The sequence below is a fragment of the Hemitrygon akajei genome, chromosome 1, assembly GCF_048418815.1.
Source record: "Hemitrygon akajei chromosome 1, sHemAka1.3, whole genome shotgun sequence".
NCBI classification, from domain to species: Eukaryota; Metazoa; Chordata; class Chondrichthyes; order Myliobatiformes; family Dasyatidae; genus Hemitrygon; species Hemitrygon akajei.
Genome location: NC_133124.1, coordinates 70691730 through 70712257, shown reverse-complemented (window position 1 = coordinate 70712257; position 20528 = coordinate 70691730). Strand labels below are relative to the sequence as shown.

General features: G+C 46.3%; 2 protein-coding genes across 2 annotated transcripts in view; one reads left to right on the top strand and one right to left on the bottom strand.

The window, feature by feature from the left end:
* Positions 1 to 20021, bottom strand: part of LOC140727697 (acid-sensing ion channel 1-like) — a 74677-nt gene extending 54656 nt beyond the window's left edge. The window contains exons 1-2 of the mRNA XM_073045364.1: positions 19923 to 20021; positions 10570 to 10923 (exon numbers count right to left, since the gene is read on the bottom strand). Of these exons, the coding sequence (XP_072901465.1) occupies positions 10570 to 10923; positions 19923 to 20021 (453 nt within the window). The remainder of the gene's footprint in view (positions 1 to 10569; positions 10924 to 19922) is intronic.
* The window catches only part of LOC140727678 (SWI/SNF-related matrix-associated actin-dependent regulator of chromatin subfamily D member 3-like), a 93658-nt gene continuing 92873 nt past the window's right edge, over positions 19744 to 20528 (top strand). The window contains exon 1 of the mRNA XM_073045324.1: positions 19744 to 20438. Coding sequence (XP_072901425.1) covers positions 20115 to 20438 — 324 coding nt within the window. The 5' untranslated portion in view covers positions 19744 to 20114. The remainder of the gene's footprint in view (positions 20439 to 20528) is intronic.

Below are 20528 nucleotides of genomic sequence, written 5' to 3'. Positions count from 1 at the left end.
CACCTGTTTCAACAGGGCATCAATCATACCTGTCAGCTGCCTCAATGACAATCGCCCGGTAGCACTCACATCTACTGTGATGAAGTGCTTTAACAGGTTGGTCATGACTAAAATTAGATACTGCCTGAGCAAGGTCCTGGACCTGCTGCAATTTGCTTACTGCCATAACAGGTCTACAGTGGATGCAATCTCTCTGGCTCTCGACCTGGCTTTGGAGCACCAGAAGAACAACAGTACATACGTCAGGCTGCAGTTTATCGATTACGGCTAGGTTTTCAACACCATTGTCCCCTCAATATTAATCAATAAGCTTCAAAACCTGGACCTATGTACCTCCCTCTGCAACTGGATCCTTGACGTTCTCATCATGGAGACCACAGTCAGCACAGATCAGTGATAACAACTCCTTCTCACTGACAATCAACAGAGGCGTACCTCAAGGATATGTGCTTAGCCCACTACTCTACTCTGTTTACACTCATGACTGTGTTAAGCACAGCTCAAACGCCAACTATAAATTCTCCAATGACATCACTGTTGTGGGCTGAATGTCAGTGGCACCAAGGAGGAATACAGGAGTGTGACTGATTGGCTGGTTGAGTGATGTTGCAACAACCCACTCTCAACCTCAGCAAGATCAAGGAATCGATTGTCGACTTCGAGAATGGAAGTCGGGATAACACACAACAGTCCGAGGGTTGGGGTAGAAAGGTTTCCACACTGCGAAAAAGATTCTGACTGTTTACTGTACGTCTCTCATAACCTTACAAACTTCTATCAGATCTTCCCTCAGCCTCTGCCACTCCAGAGAAAACCACCCCAGTTTGTCCAACCTCTCCTTATAGCACAGGCCCTCTAATCCAGGCAACGTCCTGATGAACCTCCTCTGCACCCTCTCCAAAGACTTCACATCCTTCCTGTAATGGGGCAACCAAAACTGTACAAAAGACAGACAGACATACTTTATTGATCCTGAGGGGAATTGGATTTTGTTACAGCCGCACCAACCAAGAATAGTGAAGAAATATAGCAATATAAAACCATAAATAATTAAATCATAATAAGTTAATCATGCCAAGTGGAAATAAGTCCAGGACCAGCCTATTGGCTCAGGGTGTCTGACACTCCGAGGGAGGAGTTGTAAAGTTTGATGGCCACAGGTAGGAATGACTTCCTATGACGCTCAGTGTTACATCTCGGTGGAATGAGTCTCTGGCTGAATGTACTCTTGTGCCTAACCAGTACATTATGGAGTGGATGGGAGTTATTGTCCAAGATGGCATGCAACTTGGACAGCATCTTCTTTTCAGACACCACCATCAGAGTCCAGTTCCACCCTCACAACATCACTGGCCTTACGAATAAGTTTGTTAATTCTGTTGCTGTCTGCTACCCTCAGCCTGCTGCCCCAGCACACAACAGCAAACATGATAGCACTGGCCACCACAGCCTCGTAGAACATCCTCAGCATTGTCCGGCAGATGTTAAAGGACCTCAGTCTCCCCAGGAAATAGAGATGGCTCTGACCCTTCTTGTAGACAGCCTCAGTGTTCTTTGACCAGTCCAGTTTATTGTCCATTCGTATCCCCAGGTATTTGTAATCCTCCACCATGTCCACACTGACCCCTTGGATGGAAACAGGGGTCACTGGTGCCTTAGCCCTCCTCAGGTCCACCACCAGCTCCTTAGTCTTCTTCACATTAAGCTGCAGATGATTCTGCTCACACCATGTGACAAAGTTTCCCACCGTTGCCCTGTACTCAGCCTCATCTCCCTTGCTGATGCATCCAACTATGCCAGAGTCATCAGAAAACTTCTGAAAATACCCCATATGTGGCCTAATCAAAGTTTTATACAACTGCAACGTAACTCCCTGACTCTTATACTCGATGCCCCTACCAATGAAGGAAAGCATGCACCTTTTCACCTCCATACACCTTTTCCAAAAACAATTGGCTACAGGAAATGGTGGATACAGGCCAGTCCACCATAGGCAAAGCTGTCCTCACCATTGGGTGTGGAGTGCTGCCACAATAAAATAGCATCCATCATCAAGGCCTACCACAACACAGGCCATGCCTGCTTTGCCCTACTACCATCACCAGGGTCAGGAACAGTTATTATCCTCCAAACATCAGGCTCCTGAATCGGCATGGATAACTTCAACCATCACTACTGTGAACCAACTATACGACCTACAGACTCATTTTTAAGGTTTCTTTACAACTCATGTTCTCAGTGTTATTTTTCTTTGCACAGTTTGTCTTCTTTTCCTTTTTAGTATTTGTCAGCTTTTGTCTGCACACATATAGTTTTTTGTAACATTTTATTGTATTTCTTTCCCCCCTGTAAATACCTGCAAGAAAAGAATCTTAGCATATGGTAACATATATTTACGAGTAGGGGCAGATCATCAAGGACATTTAAGAGACTCTTGGCTAGGCACATGGATGAGAGGGAAATGGAGGGCTATGTGGGTGGGAAGAGTGAGATTGATCTTGCAGTAAGTTTAAAGGTCAGCACAACATTTTGGGCCAAATACCTATATTGTGCTCTACTGTTCTATGATTTACACACACACACACACACACACACACACACACACACACACACACACACACACACACACACACACACACACACACACACACACACACACACACACTTTGATAATAAAATTTACTTTGAACCCTATCTACCTGTTTTGCTACTTTCATAGAGTTATGAACTTGAATCTCAAGACCCCCCTGTAAATCAGTTAAGGGTCCTGCCATTTACTGCGTCCATCACATTTCCACAGGCTGGATGACGAGACTCTTGCTTGAAGCTGAGCACACTGACCACACACCACCCACCTGTTCACTCCAGCTGCCCTTGCTCCGTGACATCCAGAGTGGAATCAGGGTGGCATATCCAGGTTTTCTCTGAGCCTTGCTCAGAGCCAGTGAGAGGCTGAAGTTATTGGGACCCCAGACATAATGGAGTTGCCTGGGTTACCTGGGGTAGGTGCCATGGGTGGTTACCAGCCACTGTCTTCTGCACCACTCCCATCAGTCCTGTAACGCAAATCTAAGCTGAATTCACTGCTTGCTCTTGCTGAATGAGCCCTCCCACCACTCCCGACCCTCCCCCTCTCAGTCATTAATCAGCAGGAATCACTCTGTATTTCCAATAGACAGTAACCTCGGGGACTCTCAGGTTTCCAAATCTGATACAGCCCAAAGCTCTCCGAGGGGCTGGAGATAGAAACTAAAGTCTGACCATTGACCGGAGTCAGAAATCAGAGAGGAAAAGGCAAAGCAAGGTCATCTGCGCTCATCTGGGGAATGAGTGAGAGGGTGGGAGGGTGAGAGAATGAGAGACAGAGGCAGAGTGTGTTTCTCTCTCTCCCTCTGTGAGTGTGTGTGTCTCTGTCCCTCTCTCTGTGCCTGTGTGAGTGTGCGTGTTTTTCTAACTGCGTCTATGGTGTGTCTATATACACTTGTGTCTGTGTGTGATTGTATTAAAATACATATACATATTTTTCTAGGTCTGTGTAGCTTGCTGCATAGATGAGAGTCTCTATAAATGTGAGTGTTTGTGACCCTCTGTGTTCATGTCCGCTTGTGTGCTGAAATCTGTCAGAGATGAGCATCATTTGACTGAGTGACATCTTGGAACTGTGAGGAACCCAGTCAGTGGTATCCATTAAAACCACCTCCCCTCCCCCCACAAGCCCCACCGTGGTTGTAGCACACTAAGTGAGATGATCATTGGACGTCGGTCATCCAGCCCGGACAAATACCTGAGCTATACTCAGCTGGAGAAGCAGCACTGTGGGTTCACCAATACAGCTGAGAGAAACAGGCCATTCGTCCCCTCAAGCCAGCTCCCTATTCAATGATATTGGCTAATCTGATTGTAACACCATCTTGTAATCTCTTTTCACCCCTTGCTCATCAAATTTCTTGCTCTGCATTAAATACACCCAGAGACCCTGCTTCTGCCACTCTTGAAGAGAGTTCCAGAGGCTCTTCACACTCAGCTCACAATGTCGTAAGTTGATTGTTAAGCCAGTTCTAGATTCTCCCCTAAAGCACCGTCAGTCCCACTCGGTCAGAACTCCTCTCCCTTACTACTGTACTCGCTGGAATTCAGAAGAATGAGAGGAAATCTTATAGAAACTTAAAATTATGCATGGGATAGATAAGATAGAGACAGGAAAGTTGTTTCCTCTGATAGGTGAGACTAAAACTAGGGGACATAGGGGGAGTAGATTCAGGGCAGAGATGAAGAGGAACTGCTTTTCCCAGAGAGTGGTGTATCTGTGGAATTCTCTGCCCAATGAAGCAGTGGAGGTTGCCTCAGTAATATACGTTTGTATTTAAGACAAGGTGGGATAGATTTTTGCATAGTAGGGGAATTAAGGGTTATGGGGAAAAGGCAGGTAGGTGGAGATGAGTCCATGGCCAGATCAGCCATGATCTTATTGAATGGCAAAGCAGGCTTGATGGGCCAGATGGCCTATTCCTGCTCCTATTTCTTATGTTCTTACGTACTAAACTCCAACACTTACAAGCACAATCTTTCCAACTCAGCATCCAGTATAGGAAACCTTCTTCCAACTGCTCCCAGTGTACTTAAATCCCCCTTTTTAGAGAAGGAGCCCAATCCTGTAGTTCCAACACCAGCTCTGGTCTCACTAATGCTCTATATAACTGAAGCATTTCCTCCCTACTTTTGTTTACAATTCTCTGGGTACGGCCTGAAACTGTCCACGGCTCAGCACATTAAGGAAACCAGTCTCCCCTCCATGGACTCTGTAAAGTGGCCAGCATAATCAAAGACCCCAACCCACTCTTCTCCTCCCCCTCCTGTCCCCCACTGGGCATAAGATATAAAAGCACATACCACTAGGCCCAAATACAGTATACATCGCACTGTCGTAAGACTATTGAACAGAGCTCTTGCTCAGTAAAGATGAACTCGATATCTCAATCTATCTCATTGTGGCCCTTGCACCTTACCATTTGCCTGCACTACACTGCATTTCTCTGTAACTCTGACACTACTTTCTGTCATTTTTCTTTACATATGGAATGATCTGTCCAGACAGCTTGCAAACAAGTAATTCTCTCTGTACTTTGGTACATGTGACAATAATACACCAATTTCAATTGATCAATTACATTCTGTTTATCCTCCTAAATACTCGCTAAACCGACACTTCACACTCTGTGGATCTTATAGACAATAGACAACAGGTGCAGAAGTAGACCATTCGGCCCTTTGAGCCTGCACCGCCATTTTGAGATCATGGCTGATCAACTACTATCAATACCCGGTTCCTGCCTTGTCCCCATATCCCTTGATTCCCCTATCCATAAGATACCTATCTAGCTCCTTCTTGAAAGCATCCAGAGAATTGGCCTCCACTACCTTCCGAGGCAGTGCATTCCAGACCCCCACAACTCTCTGGGAGAAGAAGTTTTTCCTTAACTCTGTCCTAAATGACCTACCCCTTATTCTCAAACCATGCCCTCTGGTACTGGACTCTCCCAGCATCTGGAACATATTTCCTGCCTCTATCTTGTCCAATCCCTTAATAATCTTATATGTTTCAATCAGATCCCCTCTCAATCTCCTTAATTCCAGCGTGTACAAGCCCAGTCTCTTTAACCTCTCTGCGTAAGACAGTCCAGACATCCCAGGAATTAACCTTGTGAATCTACGCTGCACTTCCTCTACAGCCAGGATGTCCTTCCTTAACCCTGGAGTAGAGTGTACACAATACTCCAGGTGTGGTCTCACCAGGGCTCTGTACAAATGCAAGAGGATTTCCTTGCTCTTGTACTCAATTCCCTTTGTAATAAAGGCCAACATTCCATTAGCCTTCTTCACTGCCTGCTGCACTTGCTCATTCACCTTCAGTGACTGATGAACAAAGACTCCTAGATCTCTTTGTATTTCTCCCATACCTAACTCTACACTGTTCAGATAATAATCTGCCTTCCTGTTCTTATTCCAAAAGTGGATAACCTCACACTTATTCACATTAAATGTCATCTGCCAAGTATCTGCCCACTCACCCAGCCTATCCAAGTCACCCTGAATTCTCCTAACATCCTCATCATGTCACCCTGCCACCCAGCTTAGTATCATCAGCAAATTTGCTGATGTTATTTTCAATGCCTTCATCCAAATCGTTGACGTAAATTGTAAACAGCTGTGGTCCCAATACCGAGCCCTGTGGCACCCCACTAGTCACCACCTGCCATTCCGAGAAACACCCATTCACCGCTACCCTTTGCTTTCTATCTGCCAACCAGTTTTCTATCCAAGTCAATGTCTTCCCCCCGATGCCCTGAGCTTTGATTTTACCCACCAATCTCCTATGTGGGACCTTATCAAATGCCTTCTGAAAATCGAGGTACACTACATCCACTGGATCTCCCCCGTCTAACTTCCTGGTTACATCCTCGAAAAACTCCAACAGATTAGTCAAGCATGATTTACCCTTGGTAAATCCATGCTGGCTCGGCCCAATCCTATCACTGCTATCTAGATATGCCACTATTTCATCCTTAATAATGGACTCTAGCATCTTCCCCACCACCGATGTCAGGCTGACAGGTCGAAAGTTCTCTGTTTTCTCCCTCCCTCCTTTCTTAAAAAGTGGGATAACATTAGCCATTCTCCAATCCTCAGGAACTGATCCTGAATCTAAGGAACATTGGAAAATGATTACCAATGCATCTGCAATTTCCAGGGCCACCTCCTTTAGTACCCTAGGATGCAGACCATCCGGACCTGGGGATTTGTCAGCCTTCAGTCCCATCAGTCTTCTCATCACCGTTTCATTTCCTCTGTTACCCTATGTCCTTGGCCCATCCATACATCTGGGAGATTGCTTGTGTCTTCCTTAGTGAAAACAGATCTAAAGTACTCATTAAATTCTTCTGCCATTTCTCTGTTTCCCATAACAATTTCACCCAATTCATTCTTCAAGGGCCCAACATTGTTCTTAACTATCTTCTTTCTCTTCACATACCTAAAAAAGCTTTTGCTATCTTCCTTTATATTCCTGGCTAGCTTGCTTTCGTACCTCATTTTTTCTCCCCGTATTGTCTTTTTAGTTAAGTTCTGTTGCTCCTTAAAAACTTCCCAATCATCCGTCCTCCCACTCACCTTAGCTCTGTCATACTTCCTTTTTTTTAATGCTATGCAATCTCTGACTTCCTTTGTCAACCACTGTGGCCCCTTTCCCCCTTTTGAATCCTTCCTTCTCTGGTGGGTGAACTGATTTTGCACCTTGTGCATTATTCCCAAGAATACCTGCCCTTGCTGTTCCACTGACTTTTCTGCTAGGCTATCCATCCAGTCAACTTTGGCCAGCTCCTCCCTCATGGCTCCATAGTTTCCCCTGTTCAACTGCAACACTGACACCTCCGAGCTGCCCTTATCCTTCTCAAATTGCAGATAAAAACTTATCATATTATGATCACTACCTTCTAATGGCTCCTTTACTGCAAGATCGCTTATCAAATCCTGTTCATTACATAACACTAAATCCAGAATAGTCTTGTCCCTGGTCGGCTCTCATACAAGCTGTTCCAAGAATGCATCCCGTAGGCACTCTACAAACTGACTTTGTAATCAGCACCAACCTGATTTTCCCAGTTCACCTGCATGTTGAAATCCCCCATAACTACTGCGACATTACCTTTGCCACATGCCAATGTTAACTCCCTATTCAACTTGCACCCAATATCCATGCTACTATTTGGTGGTCTGTAGACAACACCCATTTGGGTCCTTTTGCCCTTACTGTTCCTCAGTTCTATCCACACAGACTCTACTTCTCCTGACTCTATGTCCCCCCTTGCAAAGGACTGAATCTCATTCCTCACCAACAGGGCCACCCCACCCCACCCCCTCTGCCCACATTTCTGTCCCTACGATAGCACGTATACCCTTGTACATTCATTTCCAAGGTCTGATCTCACTGCAGCCATGTCTCCGTTATCCCAACAACATCATAGTTACCCATTCGCACCTGGGCTTCAAGCTCATCCGCCTTATTTCTGACACTTCGTGCATTCAGATATAGAATTTTTAGCCCATTTCTCCTCTCTCTGTTTGAATCGCTGCCTATTGTGCTTAACCCAGCTCCCCGAACTCCCATCGGGCTATACACCCCTAGAATTTTGTTGTCCTTCTTAAATTTACTTATTCTTTCAACACATTTAACTCCATGTTCCGTCAGACCATCCCTCTGTACATGTGTCCTCCTTATCACTTGTTCCGCCTCACCTTTCTCTACTACACACTTAATATTCCGGAACCGTGTAGTCCCCACCTGTCCTTTATTCTTCCTCTCGCTATCCTCTCTCACATTCTGGATCCCCGCCCCCTGCAAATTTAGTTTAAACCCCCCCAAGAAGCACTAGCAAACTTCCCTGCAAGAATGTTAGTACCGCTCCAGTTCAGGTGTAAACCGTCCCTTTGGAACAGATCCCACCTGGAGCAGATCTTGCACTGGAATATCCAGATCCCTCTGTGACACACCATTCATCACATCTTACCAACCAGCAAACAACCCGTCTCCTGTTAACCACTCAGTCCTTCGTACAAACATCACAGTACCTCTGACACCATTGGCTTTGATTGTTCAGAATAACCTCTGATGCGGGAATACCTGTTTCTTCAAATCCATCAGTGGGTCCCACTAGTTCGCAATTCCCAAACAGATCCCATCATCAGTGAGCTTACTGCCAAACTGCCACCCACAGGGACACACAGGATACAGGTCCAATACACTCAGAGGATTTGACTTACACTCACTCACACACAGTTTACAGGGTCTGACACTGGAATACTCACAGAGGTTTCTCTCTCACCACAGACGTACAGACACACAGAAGCACATAACCACAGAATGAATTTGCTACATCGATCTACTCTCCTGTCCTTCACAGCTCTGCTCAATCACATTCCCCCAGACCCTCTCCATCACCACCCTGCAACCATTCCCTTCCAAAGCCCATGTTCATTGAGTCTCAGGACAGATGGCCACTCCACCCATCACCTAGTACTGTCTCACTGACAGACAGAATCTCTCCCCCACTGCCCACAAATTCCCTCTCCCATTTCCCTCTTTCAAAGTTTCCATTGAATCAACCCTCCCAGGGAGCAGGTCACAGATCCCAGAAAACCATTAGCCCCCACTCCCTCAGATCATCCTCTGATTCCCTCACCTTCACCCTCCCTCCCCTCCACTTTGACCATAATCCTCCTACCTCTGACCCTGCAGTTGCAAAGGTCTCAATGATGTCTCCCTGAACCTGTTTCAACTCAAAGAGGGTTAGGAGATGGGAACAGCCAGCCAGAGACGCACTAGTGAATGCTCACTCACAACCAGGATGTCACAAAGCAGATGAAATAGGCCCTTTGGCTATCAGTTATTCTAACCTTCAAATGCCCTTTATAGTACTCACTGTGCAAGTCCTGCCAAGGTGCATCACCTCTCATATCGATTACATTTCACCTCTCAGCATAGCACCCTGTAAAGATTGTAACCCAACACAATCCTCCTTGTTATCCACATCAATACTAACTGGTGACCCAACCCATTGCGGCCTACAGTCACATCCGGATATTTGCCTTTGCCAAATTCACGTCTGCACGGGGATAGTAGAAGGAATAAAGGCAAATTCAGAAATCAGATTTGCAAGGAGACTTGGAAGTCCCAGTGCACGATTCCCTAAAGGTTAACTTGCAGATTGAGTCAGCAGTAAGGGACAGCAAATGCAACGTTAACATTCATTTCCAGAGGACTAGAATATAATGCTGATGCTTTATAAGGCACTAGTGAGGTCTTACTTGGAGTTCTGTCAGCAGTTTTGGGCTCCTTATCTGAGAAAAGTTATGTTGACATTGGAGAGTGTCCAGAGGTTTATGAGAATGATTCCGGGAATGAAAGGGTTAACATATGAGAAGCTTTTGATGGCTCTGGGCCTGTACTCAAAAGTGTTTAAAAATCACCTTTGGAACTTACTGAACATTGAAAGGCCTAGGTAGATGGAAAAGTCATTTCCAGTCCAGGGCCAGAGGACACAGCCCAAGATTAGAAAGATGCTCCTTGAGCCAGAGGGTGGTGAATCTGTGGAATACGTTGCCACAGATGACTACAGAGGCCAAGTCATTGGGTATATTTAAAGCAGAAGTTGATAGGGGTACAGGGAGAAGGCAGGAATGGGTTTGAGAGGGAAAATAAATATGCTATGATTGAATGGCAGAAGAGATTCAATAGGATGAATGGCCTAATCCTGTTCCTATTTCTCATGGATCTCAGTTCCTCTCTGGCAGAGGAAGAGACCGTAAGACTATAGATTGCCCCTATCCCAACCCCAGAGCATCAATCCATCAAACCCTCAAGACTGGAGGTCTGTGCCCCGGATCCGACAGTAGCTCGCACTACACCCACCCCTCAGGGCAGGAGGGCAGGGCAACTGTGGAAAGATCCGCCCTGTGATGTACCAGGGCCTGTGGGTGGGACACCACCCCCCCCCCCCAACCCCGCTAACTCACTGTGGTGAAATCCTCGACTGTGCACTCTTCACCGCGGTACTTGCAGTCGAGCAGCATCTCAGAAATGTCGTGTCCTGCCCGGTCGAAGAGCTCGGTCATGTCATACGTCCTGGTGGGGAGGAAGCGGGACAGGTCGGGGTTCTGCCCGATGGCTTGCAGGAAGGCAGAGAAGTCAGGTCGCTGGACCCCCAACAAGGAGCCCAGCCAGTACACATCATTTTGGTCTAGGCGGGACTTGCGGAAGCTGTTCTGATTGCAGAGGGTGATGGCGGGGAACACCATGTTGGAGCTGTCCATCTCGTCCAGGGTGGTGACATGGTGGTACTGGGTATAGTAGTCGATACGGTCAGCCACCTGGTAAAGGAAGGAGGTCAGCGACAGCAGGAAGGCGAGCAGCCATAGCAACCGGCGCAGGGTCACACCGCCCGGCAGGAAGATGTGGCTCACGCCATGTAGCGTGCTGCCTTCCGCAAAGACGGTGATGTCTGACGGCTTCCTCCCTTCCTCCGGCAGCCCCATCCTGCTGCCTACAGAGAGTTAAGCTCCGTCCCCGACAAGGAAGTGTCTCACTATGGGCTCACGCTGACAACAGCAGAGAGAGGGAGGGAGGGAGAGAGAGAGAGCTGTCCCTATGGGCCAGCCTGGGCTCGAGTTACAGAGAGCCAGAGACTTTCATAGACAGAGGGAGGAGGGAAAAGAAAGGGCAGGAAGAGGGTTCTGGTTTGGTGGGAGATTGTGTGTGTGGGGGGAAGGGGTAACTGGGGGTGTGTAACGGGGGTAACTGGGGGGGTGTAACGGGGGGTAACTGGGGATCTTCCTAACATTAACAGCAGATGTTGATATGCTCAGTAATATGCTCATAATCGTAAGAAATTGCAGAAGATACATGAAGGGAAATTCGGAAGTTGCAGAGGAGCCCGAAATTACCAGTGGCAGACAAGAATACAAAGAAAGCCCCAAGGCAGTTTAAAATATTAAAAGCAAGAGGAAAAGGTGTGATGGTACTTCTGAAGTACTTCCAGAAGAGGGGTTTGAGCAAGTACATGGAGGCCCAGCTAAAGAAGGGGCAGTCCCAGGGAATGAAGCTGGGTGAGTATTGGAAGTATCTGTGCGTGAAGATTTTGGGGAAAAATACACGCAAGTTTCAAGGTAGCGACGGAACGGGAAAGAGGTTATCTGGAAATGAAGGTAGGCTGATTTCAACATCAGAACCAGGAACTGGGAGCAGCAACCTGCAGTCAAGTCTACATCTGGCATGTTGGAATCTTTCAAAAGTAAGCAGCCAGAATTCAGGGCCAAAGGTAAAAGGTAAGGAAAGCCATTCCAGGGAATTCTGGATGTCAAGAGTTAATAAGGAAAGGGAAGCACATGGCAGGGTGAGAGTACTGGAAACAACTCAGGCTCCTTGGAATTGTAGAGTGTGCAAGGATGTAATTAATTAAGAAATTAGGAGGATTTCTTGAATGAGGGTCAAATTATCACTGACAAACAAGATTACAGAAGATCCCAAGATAATTTACAGGTATATTAAGAGCAAGACAGTAATCAGAGAAAGAGTGGAGCCCATTAGGGACCAAAGGAGCTGTGTGTGTTGTACCAGAGGATATGGGTGAGGTTTGAAATGAATGCATCTCATCTGTATTCACCAAGGAGAAAAGGACTGTACTTGCAAATTTCACAGATATTCTAAAGTTTGTTAGTGTTATATAGGTATTAAATGTTTTAGTAAACACTTAAATCATCATTAGCAGCAGGGAGGTGCTAGATGACTGAAGGACTGAATATGCAGCACCTTTATTCCAGGGCAGCAGCAAAAAGCCATGTAATTACCGGCCAGTGAATCTGATGTCACTGTAAAGTCATTGCAAACATTTCTGAGAAGCAGGATTAATCCAGTTAGAAAAGCATGAAAAAGTCATGGATGGCCAACACTATTTTGTTGGGGTGGGAGAGACCATGTTTGAGTGATTTGAGCAACACACACACAATACTGGAGGAACTCAGCAGGCCAGGCAGCATCTAGGAAACAAGTACAGTCAATGTTTTCAGTAGGACTGAAGGGTCCTGCCTAAGAGTTCCAGCCCAAAATGTCAACTGTCCTCTTTTGCAAGATGCTGCCTGGTCTGCTGAGTTCCTCCAGCAGTTTGTGTGTGGTGCTCAGATTTCTGGCATTTGCAGATTTTCTCTTGTTTGAGTGATTTGATTGAGTTTTTTGAAGAGTTAAAATACTTATTTTTTAAAAAAAAGGATCTAGTGCTTTAAGAAAAAAACATACAACATGAATGGTAGGGTCCTCAAGACTATTGAGGAATAGAGGGACTTTGGTATACAAGTTCATAGATCCATAAAAATAAGCACATATAGATGAAGGTGTCCAGGATACTTACAAACCAGGTATTGGTAAGAGGGATTAACATGGATGGGTACTTCAAAATCAGAATCATGTTTATTGTCGTCGTCTTGTATAATATGAATTTTATTGTTTAGCAGCAGCAGTACAGGGCAAGGACATAAAATTACTATAAATTATAAATTGCGTATATAGTGCATAAAAAGGAATAATGAGGCAGTTAGCATGGACAGAGTGGGCTGTAGGGCCTGTTCCTGAGCTGTATGCCTCGATGACACCAAAACCCCAGTTCTGATGCCACTTTGTAACACTGACTCAGTCTTTCCCTTCCCACAGATGCTGCCTGACCGCTGGGGAGTTCCAGCAATTGCTGTGTCCTCACATTTCTTTTCCTCATCCCTACAGAGGCTCCTTGATGCACTGTTCCTCCAGCAGATTGTGTATTGCTCCAGATTCCAGCATCCGCAGTTTCTAAGAGCCGAACTGTTTCTCTCTCTCTCTCTCTCTCTAGATGCTACCCAACCTGCTGAGTGTTTCCAGCAATGTTGCCACTACTGATTTTAATTACTATTTCTCACTGCAGATCAACATGGTCATTCCATGCAGGGAACAAAGATCGGTCATGCAAAAAGGAAAAATTAGTTATCTGAAAATGGCAGTCTTCAAGTCATAGGTACAGGTAGATACTGTTCTCTCACTGTAGAACACTGGGGTACCCATGGGGACGGGTTTGTCACTGTTTTCACTGGGATACAGTACCCAGTTGCTGCATAACAGAACTGGTGGGGATGGGATTGTCAGGATATAACACCGGGTATAGTACCATTAGCAACAAGTCTGTTCACTAGGGTATGGTACCAGGGGACAGGTCTGTCACTAGACACTGAGTTTCAATACCAGTGGGGTCCAATCTATCGCTGCATAACACCAGGGTATAGTACTGGAATGGATAGGTCTGGCACTGTATAGACTGAGGCACAGTACTGGTAGGGACTAGGAAAGCTAAAAGCTGACATGAGAAACCCTTGGCAAGTAGGATTAAGGAAAATGCCTAGGCATTCTACAAGAATAGATTAACTAGAGTGAGGGTAGAACTAATCTAGGATAAAAGTAGAAAAGTGCCTCGAGTAAGAGGAGATAGGGAAGGTCCTTAATAAATTAATAAGTACTTTGCCTTAGTATTCATTAGTGCAATGGACATTTACTAATGCAAGGACAGGCTAATATGCCGAACATATCAATGTTAAAAAGAGGATGTGCTGGAAAAAAATATCAGGATAGACAAATAATCCGGGGCCAGAGGGGATATACCCCAGTTACCAAGGGAAGTAAGAGAAGAGATTGCTGTGTCTTTGGCTATAATCTTTGCATCCTTACTGGCCATAGGAATAGCACCAGAAAGTTGGAGGGTGCAAATTTTTATTTCTGTGTTCAACAAAGGTAATAGGGATGTTCCTGGGAATTATAGAACAGTGAGTCTTATGTCAGTGGTGGGCAAACTATTGAAGAGGGTTCTTGAGAGACAAGAGTTATGAACATTTGGAGCAGCAAAGTCTGATATGGGATAGTCAGCATGGATTTGTGAGGAGCAGGTCATGCCTCACAAGCCTGACAGAATTCTTCAAGGAAGTAACAAAACAAATTGGTGTAAACGGAGCAGTGGATATGTATATGGATTTTAGTAAGACACTTGACAAGGGTCTCCATTGTAGGTTCCTTCAGAAAGTCAGAATTTAAGGGATCCAAGGAAACTTGGCTGTGTGGATTCAAAATTGGCTTGCCCATAGAAGGGAGAGGGTAATAATAGAGGGGAGTGTGTTCTGCCTGGAGGTTGGTGACCAACGGTGTTCCACAGGGATCTGTTCTGGGACTCCTGCTCTGCGTGATTTTTATAAATTACTTGGATAAGGAAATGGAAGGGTGGGTAAGTTAGTTTGCAGATAACATGAAGATTGGTAGTGTTGCGGACAGTGTAGAGGGCTGTTGTTAGGTGGCAGTGGGAGATTGATAGAATGCTGAGCTGGACTGAGAAGTGGTGGATGGAGCTCAATCTAGAAAAGTACGAAGTACTAATTTTGGAAGGATGAACTTGAGGAAGAATACAGGGATAATGGCAGGATTCTTAGCAGTGAGGAGGAACAAAAGGATTTTTTAGTCCATGTTAATAGATCCCTCCAAGTTGCCATGCAAATTGATAGGGTGGATAAGAAGGCTTTTGGTGTATTGGCTTTCATCAGCTGGGGGATTGAGTTCAAGAGCTGTGAAGTAATGTTGCAGCTCTACAGTTAGACCATACTAGGAGTATTGCCTTCAGACTTGGTCACCTCATTATAAGTAGAGCGTGGTAGCTTTAGAGAGGACACAGAAGAGATTTACCAGGATGCTGCCTGGATTAGTTGACCTGGTAGTGTAGTAGTTAGCACAATCACTTTACAGCACCAGTGATCAGTAATCAGGGTTTGATTCTCGTCGCTCTCTGTAAGGAGTTTGTATTATGGTCTATGACCACGTGGGTTTCCTTCATGTGCTCTGGGTTCCATAAGACATAATAGTGGAATTATGCCATTCGGCCCATTGGGTTGGCTCCGCCAATCCATCAGAGCTGATTTATTATCCCTCCCAACATCATTTTCCAGCCTTCTCCCTGTAACTTTTGACACCCTGACTAATCAAGCATGATCAACCTCCTCTTTAAATATAAATAATGACTTGGCCTCCACAGCTATCTGTGGCAATAAATTTCACAGATACACTATCCATCTGACTAAAGAAATTCCTCCTCATCTCTGTTCTAAATGGAAGGCCCTCTATTCTGAGGCTGTGCCCTCTGGTCTTAGACTCCCCACACTATAGGAAATATCCTCTTCATAGCTCTGCTTTATCTAGGCCTTTTAATATTCTATAGGTTTCAATGAGATCTCCTCTTCAAGCTCTTCTAAACTTCAGGGAGTTCAGGCTCAGAGCAAATGAACGCTCCTCATACATTAACCCTTTCATTCCTAGGATCATTCTTGTGAACCTCCTCTGGGCTCTCTCCAATGCTAGCACATAGTTTCTTAGATATGGGGCCCAAAACTGCTCAAAGTACTCCAAATGTGGTATAACCAATGCCTTATAAAACCTCAGCATTACATCCTTGCTTTTAAATTCCAGTCCTTTTAAAATAATTGCTAACATTGTATTTTTCCTTCCTTACCAGCAACTCAACCTGCAAGTTAATCTTTAGGGAATCCTGCACAAGGACTCCCAAGGTCCTATGCACCTTTGATTTTTTTTTTGAATTGTCTCCCCTTTTAGGAAACAGTTTTTGCCTTTATTCTTTCTAAGACTGCATGACCATACACTTTCCTACACTACCATCCATCTGCCACTTTTTTACTCATTATGTCTAAGTCCTTTTGCAGATTCCTGCTTCCTTAGCACTCCACCTATCTTCATATCATTCACAAAATTGGCCACAAGTTTCTTCCGCATTCCAAAGATGTACAGTTAGGGTTAGGGAGTTGTGGACATGCTATGTTGGTGCCAGAATCATGGTGCTCCAGCAGACCTCGGGCTGTGTTGGTTGTTGATATTTTGCTGAATGTTCTGATATACAATAAAGCTCATCTTTATGAGGAAAGGTTGAGTGAGTCAAGGCTTTTCTCTTTGGAGCAAAGGATAAGAGGTGACATGAAAGAAACATATAAGATAATAAGAGGCTTTAACAGAGTGGACAGCCAGCACCTTTAACCCAAGGCAGAAATGGTTAATGTGAGAGAGCATAATTTTAAAGTAATTGGAGAAAGGTATAGAGGTGATCTCAGACGTAACTTTTTTTTAAAAAAAACTCAGAGTGGTGGTGTGTGGAATGTGTTGTCAGGGGTGGTGGTAGAGGCAAATACATTATGGACATTTAAAAGACTCTTAGATAGGCACATGGATGAAAAGAAAAATGAAGGAGTATGAGGGAAGGAGGCATTGGTTTAAATTTGGAGTGGCTTAAAAGATGACAAAGCAGCATAGGCTAAAGAGCCTGCATTTTGGTGTTCAATGCATAACACCAGGGTACAGGCAGACAGAGACAGGCCTGTCACACTGTAATTCAGGGGTACAGTACCAGTGAGGACAGGTCTGTCACTGTATAACACCAGGGTACAGGCAGACAGAGACAGGCCTGTCACACTATAATTCAGGGGTACAGTACCAGTGAGGACAGGACTGTCACATTGTAGCACCTGGGTACCTTACCAGTGGGGATAGGTCTGTCACTGTATAACACCAGGGTACAGTCCAGATAGAAACAGGCCTGTCACACTGTAGCACCTGGGTACCTTACCAGTGGGTATCTGGTCTGTCGCTGTATAACACCAGGGTACAGTACCAATGGGAATAGGACAGTCACTGTATAATACTGGGGTACAGTACCAGTGGAGTCAGGACTGTCACACTATAACACCTGGGTACCTTACCAGTGCGGACAGGTCTGACACTGTACCAGTGGGGGGGGGGGGGGGCGCGGATCTGTCACTGTGTACTACTGAGGCACAGTACCAGTGGAGACGGGGCTGCCACTGTATAGCACTGGGGCACAGTACCAGAGGGGGTCAGCTCTGTCACTGTATAGCACTGGGGTATAGTACTGGTGGAGACAGGCCTGTCACTGTTTAACAGCAGGATACAGTACTAGTAGGGACAGGGCTGTCACTGTGTAACACTGCATTACAGTACCTGTGGGGGCAGGTCTGTCACTGAAGAACACTGGGGTACAGTACCAGTGGGGATAGGATGGTTACTGTATATTACTGGGGTACAGTACCAGTGGGGTCAGGTTTGTTCTATAAAACGTATGTACAGTACCAGAGGGGACCAGTCTGTCACTGTATAACACTGGGGGGGGGCAGTACCAGTGGGGATAGGATGGTCACTGTATAACACTGGGGTACAGTACTAGTGGGAACAGTTTTGTCACTGTATAACACTGGGGTACAATATCGGTGGAGACAGGTTTGTCACTGCATAACACTACTGGGGACAGATCTGTCACTAAACAAGGAGATAATGCACTATAAAACACTAGTCAGGCTGCACTTGGAGTACTGTCAACAGTTTTAGGCACCTAATCTCAGAAAGGATGCGTTGTCATTATAGAGAGTCCAGAGGAGGTTCACAAGGATGATTCTGGGAATGAAGGGGTTAACATGTAAGGAGCGTTTGGCATCTTTGAACCTGTACTCACTGGAATTTAGAAGAACGCCGGGGATCTCATTGAAACCTACTGAATGTTGAAAGGACTAGATAGGGTGGATGAGGAGAGGATGTTTCCAAAGGTGGGGGCATCCAAAACTATAGGGCACAGCCTCAAAATTGAGGGATGACCTTTCAGAACAGAATTTTTTAATCAGAGAGTGGTGAATCTATGGAATGTTCTGCCACAGACTGCAGTGGAGGCCAAGTCAGTGGGAATATTTAAAGCGGAAGTTGATAGTTTCCTGATCGGTCAGGGTATCAAAAGACATGGTGAGAAGGCCACGTCTCATGGGGTTGCGTGGGATCTGGGATCAGCCATGATTGAATGGTGGAGCTGACTCAATGGGCTGAATGGCCTAATTCTATCCTTGTGTCTTATGGGCTTATGGTCTTGTACAGTATTTCACTGAGGTACAGCACTGGTGGTGAAGGGCAGTCTGTTGTTATATAACACCAGGACGCAGTACTGGTGCAGATAGGTCTATCATTATATAATAATGTGATACAGTACTGGTGTTGGCAGGTCTATCACTGTACTACACTGGGGTACAGTACCAGTGAGAATCAGTCTATCACTGTATAATACTAGGATACAGTACCAGCTGGGACAGGGTTATCACAATATATCACTGCTGTACAGTAACATTCAATGGGTAAGCTCCATGCATTCTCTGTCTCATTCATTTTCCTGCCACAGATTTAGGTGTTGTGTATTTGAAGGAATGAACTGTCAGTCAGGTGGTGGTGGGGGGAGGGAGAAACGGAATAAGTTCTGCCCTGTCTAATCCTGATACAGGGTTTCAACAAAAATCAATTCCTTTCCCACCTGCAGATGTTGCTTGACCCACTGAGCTCCCCCAGCGGACTGTCGCTTACTGTTGGCTCCCCCTGCTGCTGTACTTTTGGCCTCAAACTTGAATTTAATTTTCTGTTACACACCTTCCCTGTATTATTAGTGATCCTTCCTGTACCTGGGATCAACCCCTCCCATGTTGCCAATCTCAGGTGATGGAGGGATCACCGGTGTTACCACTTGGGCTGCGCTCTTCCTCAGCCGAATATGCTCTCCTCCCTCCAGGTGGAGCATTTATGAGTTGGACACTTTAGTCAGCACAATCCCGCAGTGTACAATTGCTGTGTCTAGGAGGCTATTCATTTAGTAAATTAACTCCAGTGTCACAGTGAGATTTGAACTTGCATCTCAAAGCTGTTGAATTGTTAGCTCACTGATATTTCTGAGAAGTTTCTACTGTATCTTTTAGTGTGTGTGGAATTACTCAGACTTGCTCCAGAATCACAGATTATTAAGTACACATCATGTGTGAAACAGTCCAGGGGAAACCACCCTGGAAACGAACAGCATGCAGAACCCAGTGGTGTATGGTCTTGTTTGGGCATAGAGATGCAGTGGTGTATCCCGGGGATGGAAGTTTGCAAGTAGGTCCCGGTGTAAATAAGAGTGTAGCGGCATGCAGTGGTGAAATGCAGGACTCCAGTGCACAGACCAAAGGTGCAGGATGATGCCAAAAAGAGAAACCCGAGATGCAAGGGTGCAGGGAGATGCAGCGGTAAATTGTGGGACTGCAGGGATGTGGTGTGGAGATGCAGCAGGTGGAGGCTTGATCTGAGGGATAAGGTGAGATGCACAAGTACAGGAGGCTCCTGTGTAAACTGCCAGCGTGCAGAAGGTCCAGTTGCTGGAGTGCAAAGACGAGACACCGGTGCGGGATCATGAGGGAAACGGTGAGGGGGCGCGCGTTGGCTGGGTACTTACTGTGCTAAAGTTGCGGTGTGTGCAGTTGCTTCCCCGGAAGGTGCACATCAGTAGCATGTCCCGTAGAGCGTGGCCAGTGCGGTTGTAGAAGTCGGCCATGCTGAAGGGCCCGGGCCTGAAGTGTCGGAAGTTGGCGAGTCTCTGCAGCACGGCCAGGGCGCGGGCCTCGGCTAGGGCGGGTCGGCTGATCTCATGCCGCCGGTCCAGCAGCGCCAGCAACTCGCCCACGTGGAACAGGTCGTTTTGAGTGATCTGCGAGAAGCGGAACTCGTTGAGGTTGCAGATAGTGACAGCGGGGAAGGTGAGGTTGGCAGCAGACACCTCGTCCAGCTTGGTTACGTGCGGGTACTCCAGGTAGTACGCGACTCGCTCCAGACACACCAGGGCCAGCAGGCTGACCGAGGCCAGGAAGGAGGCGGCCCAGAGCAGGCGGCGGAGTCCGGCGGGCCCCGATCCCAGAATGTGGCTGATGCCGTGCAGTGTGGAACGGTTGGCGAACGCCTCCAGCGTGGCGGGGTGAGTGGGGCCGTCGCTGCCCTCCGAGACCCTGCCCCCGTCCATGGCACCAGCCCCCGGCACACCTCCCCCCTCCCCCGGTCCTCCCGC